At 46.4% G+C, this 12,327-nt stretch overlaps 1 protein-coding gene across 1 annotated transcript in view; it reads left to right on the forward strand.

Moving 5' to 3' along the window:
• Positions 1-12,327, forward strand: part of LOC112391026 (putative tetratricopeptide repeat protein 41) — a 66,247-nt gene that overhangs the window by 34,103 nt on the left and 19,817 nt on the right. The window contains 5 exon segments of the mRNA XM_024732126.1: positions 4,718-4,795; positions 4,797-4,893; positions 9,071-9,215; positions 9,770-9,839; positions 10,116-10,266. Of these exon segments, the coding sequence (XP_024587894.1) occupies positions 4,718-4,795; positions 4,797-4,893; positions 9,071-9,215; positions 9,770-9,839; positions 10,116-10,266 (541 nt within the window).

Below are 12,327 nucleotides of genomic sequence, written 5' to 3' on the forward strand. Positions count from 1 at the left end.
TTTTTTTTTTTTTTTTTTTTTTAGGTTAGGAAATGTTTATGATATTTTGTGAAGGAACAATTTCTCAAGCAAGACTCAACAAGCAAAAAAATTTTTTAAATATGGAAACATTTGGAACATTCTACATGTGACCAATGATTTAAGCTATTTTGACCACTCTTGCATTTTCAGAGAGTAGAGTCCAGTGATTCTCTGATATCTTATTTTGATTATGGAATTTCCCCCTGCACCAAATACTTTTTTCCCACGAGGTCCAGATTTTCATCACTGACATGTGTCTTTCTGGAAAGCACCAATTATTTTATTAGGTCATCACTGAATGCCTGATTTCAGCCATTCGCTCATTCATCCATCCATCCATTCATTCACTCATCCATTCCCTCATTCACTTAGTCATTTCCTCATCCATTCACTCATTCACTGACTCATTCACTCATCCATCCATTCATCCACTCATCCATTCCCTCATTCACTTAGTCATTTCCTCATCCATTCACTCATTCACTGACTCATTCACTCATTCATTCATTCATTCACTTAGTCATTTCCTCATCCATTCCCTCATTCACTGACTCATTCACTCATTCATTCATTAACTCACTCATCCATTCCCTCATTCACTTAGTCATTTCCTCATCCATTCCCTCATTCACTGACTCATTCACTCATCCATCCATTCATTCACTCATCCATTCCCTCATTCACTTAGTCATTCCCTCATCCATTCACTCACTCACTGACTCATTCACTCATTCATTCATTAGCTCACTCATTTGGTCATCTCTTCACTCAGCCATTCACTCAGCCGTTCACTCGTTCACTCACTGAGTCACTCACTCATTCATTCCCTCAGTCCTCCACTCGGCTAACAGTCCCTGAGGGCCTTGCCCATCCTGAGCTCTGTGCTGGGAGTTGGGGTGACAGCAGTAGGCAAGGCGGGCGCAGTTTCTGCCCTCACGGAGCTCCCAGTCGCTGCCAGCATCTCCAGCTGTGAGGAAGCGTAACCTGGGGAGCAGGTGGGGTGAAGGGAGAAGGTGACTGCACCGGGAGCATGACAAAGCTGAGACGTTCCGGGAGGATTTCCCGCTTCAGAGCGCTCTTTCCAGAGGCTTCAGTCTTAGGATTGTATTCTCAAAATAGTTTTGCAACAGTTCTTTGGGATGAGCCATCATGGAGACGATCAGAATAATTTTTTTAGGCTCTGAGGGCCCTTCCCACAGAGAAGTTCTAAAACGATTTTGGGCAATAACCACTTCTTTGAAATAGGTACTGAACATTCTTGAGGGGAAAGAGCTTATTATTTGTGCCACATACGTTCCGTGCCAAACCACTTTTGTAATTTCTTCAGATTAGGTTATTTTAAAGTTTTGGTGCAGAGGTTTTCAACTGGGAGGCAATTTTGTTTGTCAGGGACCATCTGGCGATGTTGGAGACCTTTTGGTTGTCACAGCTTGGCGGGGAGCTTGCTAACGGCATCTAGTGGGCAGAGGCCAGGGATGCTCTAAACGTCCTACACTGCACAGGCCAGCCCTGCCGCCCCCCGTGTCAAAGTATTAGATGGCACAGAAGTCGGTAGCGCTGAGGCTGGGAAACCCTGATTTGTAGCAGCAAGTATGCTTGTTAAAAAAGTAAGTCTCATGACGCTCCCCCTAGTATTTCACAATCGGTGCATCAGGCTGCAGGAAAACCAAAGGATACTTTTGTGAAGGGGGCCTCTGTTTATGCGTCAGAGGCTCACTTGTTAAGAACATGTGCAGAGCAGAGCTTTGGAGATAGGCCGGTCTGGGTTGGACACCCTTGTTCTCCTACTGGCTAGCCACGTGAGCTTGGGGGATTGATTTAACCTCACTGAGCCTCAGTTTCCCTGCTTGTAATAGAGGGGTAATAATCCCTATTTCCTAGGGTTTCTGCAGATATCCAGGTTATGCAGTTTAAGAGCTTTGCTTGGTCAGGGCTCCATAGGTGGTGGCCAGTACAGACCATGACCTAAGAATGCTTCACAATCACTGGGCCTATCGACAAACGTTTACTGAAGAGCCATGAAGCACAGAACTCAATTCTTGGATCATGGGGTCTCTGCCCTCAAGAAGCAGATGGCCTGGAGTAAGAGGGGAATAAAAGACATGTCTTCATAAAGAGGATACTGACACTATATGGCTGCATTTGACATGCCGATCGGTATTCCTGGCAATGTGGGCAGTGAGACTCAAGGGTCAAGGGACCTCTGTGGGCTGGTGGTAGATTAGGAGCTGTCATCCTCCCTGTGACAGGGGATTCTGCCTGACTCAGACTGATTGGAAACGTGGCCATGACACAGGGAGAAATCAAGGAAACCCTGAGGATTTGAGTCTGATGATGGACATGGGGAAATTCAAAGAGGAACCTGGATTTGGAGAGAGGATGATGAATTTTTAACATTTAAACTGCTGAGTTTGCAGTTCAGGAAAAATACCCAAGGGGAGTATCCAGCCAGCTGGGGAAACATAAGATTAGAAGTCTGGAAAGAGACTGGAGAGACATCTACATACATGTGAATGCTAAAACCATGAGGAAACAAGATCTCTGAATGATAGTAGGAATTGGTCATTGGAAAATTACTTATCCTTAAAAGGAGGAAAGGGAAAAAACCTGTACAGGAGTAAGAGATTGGAAGAGAATAAGGATATCCTAGTTTCCCCAAATCAAAGAGGGAGGGGCTAACAGCATCAACTGCTCCTTAGAGGCCTGGGCAAGTGAGGACTGAAAGAAGGCCCCTGGGTCTGGTGAGCAAAGGTCAGTGGTAACCCCTGAGATGGAAGCGGGTATATGTGGCAGGAGCCAAACTGCAGGGCTTTAAGAGGTGAGTGTGTGATAATGAAATGGGGAGGCACATGTGTTAATACCTGTTTGAGAAGTGTGTCAGTAAAAGGAGAAAGATGAAAAGTCAAGATGGTACCAGGTTCAAGTTAGGTTTCATCCAGGATTTATGTGTTTGTGTGGAGCAGGAAACGAGCCAGGGAGAGAGGTGGTTTGGAGATGCTGGTGGGGACTCTGTGAGGAACACAGGACTTCGAGAGCTTGGGAAGGGGCAGGTCCTTGGTAAGGAGATTAGGCATCCCTTCCTCTGGCATAGGCAGGAGGGAAGAAAATAGGTGAAAACACTGCTAATTTGAAATTTAAAAGAAAAGGGTAAGTGAGGTATACCAGAGACTATAATTTCCCAGTATCTAGTCTCCCTTTTGTAGTAAGTAATGTCCCCACCCCGCCTCCTGGACTGTTTGGAAAGAAGACTACATTTCCCAGCTTCCCTTGAGGCTAGATATGAGCACATCCTAAGTTTTGGCTGATGGGATGTAAATGGAGGTGCTATGGATAACTTCTGAGACGTTTCCATGAAGTGAAGGGTGTGCCCTCCCTCTTCTCTTTCCTCCTTCCTGCTGTTTGGATTGTGGCTGTGATGGCTGGTGATGCAACAGCCATTTTAGACCAAGAGGTGTCCTTGGGAATGGAGGTCAGGCAAGGTCAAACAGTGAGATAAGAGGAACCGTGTCTCTGACATTGTGGTGTGTCTATAGCCCTGGGTCATCCACTTTCTGACTTTTGCATGAGAGAGAAATCAAGCCACTGTTAGTTTGGGTTTTCTCTTAATTGCAGCCAATCGTGATCCTAACCAATATCCGAGGGCAACCTTTCAGAGTAGGTTTGACCTCAGTGAAGTCAGCATGCAGGCCTTCTTGAAGTGGAGGATGGGAAGTGTGAGCACTAGGGCTGAGACCTAGGATAGCTGCCGAGAAAGGGGCACTTTGAAAGATACCCGTGAGGGAGTGTAAAAGACTATGGGTCCAGGGATTCCACACCACAACCAGCTGCCTCCAGGGCTGAGATCAGTGTCTCAGAGTAGGTGTAACCTGTTTGCAAGACACTTATTGGAAAGCTCTGGGTCAAACCATAGATGGTCACTTTCAGTAGGTGCAGGAGAGCAGAAAGAATTCCCGCCAGGGAGCCAGGCTCAGTCAGTCCTGTCCCGAGCTAATATTTCGGTACAGCATAAAGTATTCCATAACCAGTGATGGTGGTAATACTGACCATTTGAATAGGGCTTTATTAGTTACCAAACATATTCACATATAGTCTTGTTAATATTAAGTTTTCTGAAATATTAATAATAACTCATTATTATTTAAATAACTAACTCATTTAAAAGATTATAACGACTAGTGTATTCTTATGCATTGATAAGGTTTTGATAGAGGAGTGATTTAAGGTAATGAAGTTTAAGTACCCCTGAAATAAACATGCTAAACCAGGAAAGGGAATTGAAATTCTAAGCAAAAGCGTATCGAACGTAAAGTTAGCAGATCTCTGGTCACACTTGAATTCAAGGTCCACATAGACAGCATTTTTAGGTGTTCGTTAGGATTTTAAATAATACCTCCTCTGGGAGGTTTAACAGCTGCAAGACATCATCATGTTATTCTTACCTTCAAAATTTTTCATTACCATTAACTAACAACCTGTGAAAACATTTTCCAAAGTTTATTTTTGGTTTGCAGTGTCTCCCCATAAATGTTTCTCTATAACTCTCATAAGTATTTACAATTCCCCAAGAAATGCTGTAAAGCATGCGATCTTTTGCAAGTTCATTATGAAATGAGCCTTTCTTGGGCGGGTGTCTGGCGGCTGTGCCTAGTCTAACACTGTGTCCCCTCAGGAGTGTGTTCTCTTTCATTTTGTGTAGAGTTGGTCCGTGACAGGAATGCTTCCCAAAGTACAGAATGCTATCGGGGAACTCTATCTGGAAATAGGGATGACGCAGGAAGGAAGGCTTCTGGTACTTCCAGGAAGCGTGGTCCAACCTGATGGAATTCTCATCCAGCAACTTAAAAGACAACCAGGACTTGGTGAAGCAAAAAGGTAGGGTGGGCACGTGCAGAGGGCATAAACTCTTGTGGTTCAGAGTCAGACTCCTGGGCTCTTCTCACCTGTGAAGAAAGGGGAATGGGTGTGTGTGCTTTGCTTGCTTGCTTTTTTGTTGGGCTGCTGGGCGTGTGAGGGTTGAGCATGAGCGCTCCTCTTGTGACCAGCCACCCTTTTAGAATGTTGAAGGCTGTTGTGATGTACCTCACACTGCTTTGAGTAGTAAGAGGGCCACTCAGAGCTTGACTGTGAAGCCAGCCTTTCTGGTTCAAATCCCACCTCTACACTTACTGGTTCTTTGCTTTTTATTTCTTTAAAAAAGTTATTTACTTATGTATTAATTATTTTAACTTTAATTTAATTATTATTTTTTTGGCTCTTTGCTTTTAGACACAAGACTTAGCCTTTCTGGGTCACAGTTGTCGTTATTTGTAAAAATATAGGAATTAAAAACGGCACCTACGTTGCATGGTCGTTGTGAGACTAAAAGCGTTCAAGGGAGACCGTAAAGCACACAGGATGGTGCCTGACACATAGTTAAGTACTCCTTCATGGTAGCTCGTTTATTTATTCTCCAGTATTCGATGCCCGACGCTGCTGTGGCACCACTAATGGAACAAAGAACGTTCGGTGAATGCAGATACTAAGCATTTTTACTCACTGATTTACACTCAGACTAAACATAATGTCTAGAATTATGTCATATTTAAATGGCTGTGTCAATTATCTTATGTTGTATAAGAAAGCACCCCAAAACTCAACAGATTAAAACCAACAGCCAACAAAGGATCATACTCTTTCTGAGCTACAGTCCTACTCTTTTTGAACTATAAGCAAAAGATCATCTAGTCCAACGGCTGCACTATACAGATGAATATGAATATGAAGGAACTTTTCTATGACAGGTTACCTCATGGGTGTGTAGAGCTCAGTCTTTAGGACAGGGAGACCTGCGTCTCTACCACTTACTAGTTGCATGGTCATGACCCATGGCAACATAATGACACTCCCTGTACCTCGGTTTGTTTCCTTAACTCTAAAATGCTAATGGTTTTCACCTCATATTATTGTTGCAAGGAGCAAAAAAAAAAAAATGGATGTGGAATACCTGGTTTAGAATAAATACTCAATCACATGCAAAAAAATAAAATAAAATAAAGTAAAATAAAACCAACAGCCACTTATTACTGCCCATGTCTATAGGCCACCAAGGGGATCCCCCTGGTCCAGGGTAGGCTCAGCAGATCTGGGCTGGGCTCATGCAAACATCTGTGATCCGCTGGCAGGGCCAGTGGGGCTGGCTGGTCTCAGAGGACTTCACTCAGATGTCCGGTGGTTGTCTGGCTGGGTGACAGGGTTCGGGTCACGTGTTCCTCATCCTTCGGGAAGACAGCCCAGGCCTGCTCACCCAGTGGTTGCACAATTCCGAGAGGGAGAGCACAGGTTTACGCCTAGGCTCAGAACTGGCATGACACCCCCTCTGCTGCATTCGATTGGTCACAGCAAGTCATCAGGCTTTATTCCATGGCAGAGAAAGAGACTCTGGTGCAGAGTGGCATTGCAAAGGGGAATTGGGTACAGGTTGGCATGGAGAATCACAGCTGTTTTTACAGGCTACTGTAAGATCAAAGGTCACCTTGGGCAAGCTACTTACCCTCTCCGCATTTCACCTGTAAATCCGCTTTTATGGTAACAGTTATCATTCGTTTCATGCTTACAATGTACAAGGCACTTCATGCTCACAAGCTCTTTTACCTTCAAGTATACCTCACGTGGTATGTATTGTTACCCCACTTTACAGATGAAGAAACTGAAGGTCAGAGAGATGAAATCAACTACGTCAGCTCCCACAGCTAGCACCTCTGGAGCTGGGGGTCCAAGCTAGGCCTATCTGACCCTAAAGCCTGACAGCATTACTCCTTGCTATGTGGCATCTCTTCTAGCATTGGCATTTATAAAGCTCTAATCCTCCATACATAGAGGCTAGCTTCTAAGTCATCCTAATGTAGGCAGGGCTGGTCGTGGACATGCTGGGACCTTGGTGAGCAGAGGAAAGCAGTGTGGGAACCAGGGACACTTCTGTGGGTTCTGGGACTGGCCTTCTAGAGCCAGCCGGGCTGTCCAAAGCACAGAGTTCCAAGGATTTCGGCAGACCTTGGCCTAGTATAGACAAGTGTGGTTCTCCAAGGGGGTGAAAACAGCAGGTGGGGCCGGCTCCTGGTGAACAGGGACGCTCAGAGGTAGATCAGTGTCATTAGCAGCAGCTTTTTTTTTTTTTTTTTTTTCGGTACGCAGGCCTCTCACCGTTGTGTCCTCTCACGTTGCAGAGCACAGGCTCCAGATGCGCAGGCTCAGCGGCCATGGCTCGTGGGCCCAGCCGCTCCGCGGCCTGTGGGATCCTCCCGGACCGGGGCACGAACCCGCGTCCCCTGCATCGGCAGGCGGACTCTCAACCACTGCGCCACCAGGGAAGCCCTAGCAGCAGCTTTGATGGGAGTGCACTGTACTTCCGGTCTCTTGACGAGGGTCAGGTGGGGATTCAGGGTCTAGGCAAGCAGATAAAGGGGGAGGGGAGGGGATTCCAGCCTGACCAGGGCTCACACATTCAAAAACTCTTTACTGAGCACCTGTCGGGCACCAGCAGCTTGAACAGGACAGAGTCACCAATGCTGCCTCCGAAAGGAGGTGGCACATGACACACAAGGGAGCGGACACATGCAGTAATTACAGGCTGTACTAAATGCAGTGAGAGACACACACAAGAGATGGAGGTAGAGCATAAGCAGGGGGAGGGACCACCTGTGAAAGGGTGGTCAAGGGGCATCTCCAGGAGGGGACATTGAAGCTGAGACGTGACAGACTGCAGGAGACACATGTGGTGGGGATGGGGGCATTCGTGGCAGAGGGAACATCGGGTGCAGAGCCCTGAGGTGGGAGAGGGCTCGGCTTGTCCTAGCAATGAAAAGAGGCCTTTGTGACCTGCTGTGTGTGTGGCACAAGGAACTATATTCACTGTCTTGTAACAACATATAATGGAAAGGAATCTGAAAAAGTACACACATGTGTATATATATATATATAAATAATTGAATCACTTTGCTGTATACCAGAAACTAACACAACATTGTAAATCAGCTATACTTAAATAAGAAAATTAAAAAAAAAAAGAAGCCTTTGTGAACAAAGGACAGGAGGCATCTGGGCTCACATCCTTCAGGGCCTCGGGCCCCAGGAAACATTAGGATTTTATTATCAGTGCGAGGGAAAGCCTTGCAGGAGTTAGGCTGGGGATGACATCGCCTGATTTCTGTTCTGAGGTCACGTTTGCTGCTGTATGGAGAATGGACGTAGGGAGACCAGGCACATGGCTGTCCCTCCCTGGTGTGCAGATGCAAGGCCTGAGGCCCTGGAGTGGGCACTGGGCAACGAATGGGGTACTATTGATGATGGGAAAGATGCTTTGTGATAATTTAACGGTAATCCTTTATAATTAATAGTAAATTCCTTAGCACAGGGAGTTAAACCTGCTCTGTTTACTGCTAGCAATGCTCTAGTAACACCTTCTTGAAATATGATTATGGTTCTTATCTCTTTCCGTAAGAAAGTATGGCTGAGAAAACCATAAAACTGTCTACTTTTTAGAAGTCTATTATTGTTAGCATATCTAACTTTCAATAACTAGCAAAATTTAGGCCTTTGCAAAGGGTACATTCCCAAGGCAGCGTGTATCTAGGTACAGCCCATTACTTATTAATTAGGCTTATGGGGCTTATCCACGTGTTTCTTGTTGTAAGGCTGTACCATTTTATTGTTTCTTATTGCAAGGCTGTACCGGCTTGCCTTCTCTAGGACTTGGTTACCATGGTGATGGCTGGTTTCACTACATCTGTATTCTCACTCTGTTTCTGACCTGTTCATTTGCAAAACAGACTTGGATTTGGTTTCAGTCTACTGCCTCAGCTCCTCAGCCCTATAACTTCTGCACACACACAAATTCGTTATAGAAAAACCAACTCCATGCAATGTAGGTCAGTAATTGATTTATTAAGAAAAAACCCAGCTGTTGGCAGCGAGGAAGAAATGCTATTAAATGACCTGCCTAGTGACATCTTAACTCTTCTGTGGAAAAAAAGCCTTGAGCATCATCTTCTTTGCCAAAATTTGTTCCCTGCAGGCAGAGTGCTGAACAACCTGGCAAAATCAGCATCTAAGGAGTACTTAAAAGAAAATCATATTCTGCAGTGTGCTACTGAAATGTCCAGCTTACTGGACAACACCTGTGACCAGGCTACCATGAAATACACTGAAGGTGTTCTGATGTAAATGTGTGTTTTTGCTTGAAAATGTTTTATTTTCTGTACTAGCTGTTACGGTTATGATTAATATACTTAACCCATCCTCGCTAATCCATTTCCCAACTAACTGATTGGGTTAAGAAAGGATGAATTGTAACGTTTCCATCCTCTGATTCAGTGGTTCTCAACCCAGGGGCAGGCTTGCGCCCTATGGGGCCTTTGGCAATGTCTGGAGACGCGTTAGCTTGTCACGGCTGCGGTGTCGTTATTGGCAACTAGTGGGTACAGGCCAGGGGAGATGGCAAACATTATACAGGACCCTTCGCAACAAACTGTCCGGCCCCAAATGTCCATAGTGCTGCGGTTGAGAACAGTGCCCTAGTTTCTTATAAAGATGTACACGCGTCTTATCGATCCCTTTGAAAGTCTCAAGTCTCTGCTAATATAAACTGCTCTGCTGTTTTGTGTCATCCTGTATAGAATAAAGGACGTTTATGAGCATTATTTTTGGTGGCACAATGAAGGGTAGCCAACATGTATCGTGCCCAGTAAGTCACGCACATGCATTTTATTTTCAGATCTGCTGCCGGAAACGCTTCTCTTGCAAAGATGAAATTTCAAGAATGCTTAAATATCAGGAGAAGTTTGGTGAGAAAAACATCCTAGTTGGAGAAATTATGGAATTTTTAGCGGATTTACTGTTTTTCCCACTGAGACATAGTTTTTATGAAATGTTTCAAGTAGTGTGGCTCCTTTCCCCACCCCGGGTCCCTTCAAAAAACCCCACTAGTGACAGGGAGGTCAGGGGTCACTCATCGGGGCGTCTCACTTCTTTGGTTCCAGCCTTGTGCAGAGAAACTCACCGTGCCTGAGAGTTCTGCCCTGATCTATTTGTCAGGACACTGACCATGATATATCTGAAAGGAGCTCCTAGCCCACAAACCGTTTAGAGGTTTTGGCAGGAGGAAAAGTAAAAAGGAGGACAACGCCATCGTGAGTGTCTCCCAGCATCACCTCAGGCCTTGTGAGGAAGACCTATGCATTGTACTTCAAGCCTCTGTGGACTGTGTCTCCGGTACCACACCCCACTGGTCTGTCTTCTGCAAGACCTAGGCCAGAGCCTGCAGTGCCTCAGACCCCACTTTCGTGCCACCCCTTCCCGCCGGGGAAGACCTCTCACTCACTTGCCACGGGTGGGGCTTTCCTCGGCTCTCCATGCAAAGGGGTTCTGCAGCGGCAGAGACAGGTTGGACTCACCTCCAAATACATGGAAAAGCAGCGGGGTATGCGGGGTCAGTAGACGGAAAGTTACTAAGAGGAAACGTCAGGGGTACGGATGGGGGTGGATTCTGGCTAAACAGACGTAACAGGATTCTTGCTGAAGGCAGGCCAGGGTGATCAGACGTCACCTGGGGGATGGTGCTGGTGAGGATTCTCGCTGGTTGGACAATGCAGAGAAGAACACCGAAGTCCAAAGGTTGGGGCCTAGTTGAAAATTGCTCAGAAGAGCCTGAGTAGAGTTTGGTCAGGAGAGACTGTCAGCGTCTGTGTTTAAAAGAGGGGTTGTAGGGCTTCGCTGGTGGCGCAGTGGTTGAGAGTCCGCCTGCTGATGCAGGGGACACGGGTTCATGCCCCGGTCCGGGAGGATCTCACATGCCGCGGAGCGGCTGGGCCCGTGAGCCATGGCCACTGAGCCTGCGCGTCCAGAGCCTGTGCTCCGCAGCGGGAGAGGCCACAGCAGTGAGAGGCCCGCGTACCACAAAACAACCCCACAAAAAACAGACAAACAAACAAAAAAAAGAGGGGTTGTAGGTATTACCGTCCGGATCTAATCTGTGTTAGGATTTGCCAAGCTCGACCACTTCTTCCTTTGACAGGTTGGTATGAGAGAAAGTTCTTTGTGAGTCCACAGAGAGTCCACCATCCCCTTCCTTTGGCCCAGCCTGCACCCTTGCACAGCCAGTTCAGCTGGCTGAAGGGCCAGGGACGCTCTAGGTGAGATTGTAAAGTTGTGAGGTTTTGTTTGTAGCCCCTCCCTCTCCCCTCCCTGTTGGCTGTCCTGCCTTTCACTTTTCCCTTTCCACCATCCTTGAGAGAATTTCCCTCTCACCAGGGAGGTGACCTCTTGTCTTCTGGCTTTTGCTCCCGAGGAAAATGTGATGTGACTCATCTCTAACGCAGAACTGCACATCAGTGTTAACCCTTTCGAAGAATATTTACCTTGAAAAGAGTAGCCCCAATAAAGGAGTTTCTAAGGGTAAAGTGACCAGTGCTGTGTAGTAGTGCTGAGATGTTGGGCTCTGGGGTCCTGTTGCCTGGATTCAAATTTTGTTTCTGCCGCTTGGTAACGGTGAGAACCTGGGCGCACACTTAGCATGTTGGTGTCTCATTTGTTTCCTCATTGGTAAAACGAGAGTGGTGGTAGTGTTTTCCTTGCAGGATGATGGTGAGAACTGAGAGCTCTTCTATGTAAAGTGCTTGGAAGAACGCCTGGTGCACTGAATTGATAAATTGAGTTCTTAGTATTTTGCTCCCCAGCAGGGAATTTTTGAGGCACTTGACACTACGTAAGCCGACTTTTGTTCCTCTTAAGGTCAGCGCTGTGAGCAGAGAACAGGACCTTCTTTAGAGAAGCAAAAAGCTTGACAGTAGAGCCATTGCCTCATAAAAGAGAAATCTAAACACGTAGCTTACTGACTGAGTCATCTCTGCGGCCCGGGCTGCCCCACCATGAATCCAGGGAGGGCAGCCTGTGACTCACCAGACACTTAACACTGCCGCCGTTCAACGTGCATGGCCTCTGTGTCAGAGGAGCTGACCGTACTTGGCAGTCTTCTTTCCAGACCTCATTGTCAACGGTCAGCCTTCCGAAACGACCGAGAAGCCTTTATCCTTACTGAAGGTTGTCCTTAGGTGACCGCACCTTCCACATTGGTTAAGACTGGGAGATTTTTGCTGTGCCACTCAACTCACCTCTCAAACATGTGGATATCCTTTGTCTTGGTGGCCAGGGGCCCTCAAGACAGCTCTCATGCACTAGGGAAATGATCAGAGGGTCCTAAGAGGCCTTGGAGGGTGGGGATGGGTAGGGATGGATTCATGAGGTCAAATTACAAAATTAAAAGTAACCCTCCCC

Source organism: Neophocaena asiaeorientalis, unplaced genomic scaffold (assembly GCF_003031525.2).
Source record: "Neophocaena asiaeorientalis asiaeorientalis breed wild unplaced genomic scaffold, Neophocaena_asiaeorientalis_V1.1 scaffold418, whole genome shotgun sequence".
Lineage (NCBI taxonomy): Eukaryota > Metazoa > Chordata > Mammalia > Artiodactyla > Phocoenidae > Neophocaena > Neophocaena asiaeorientalis.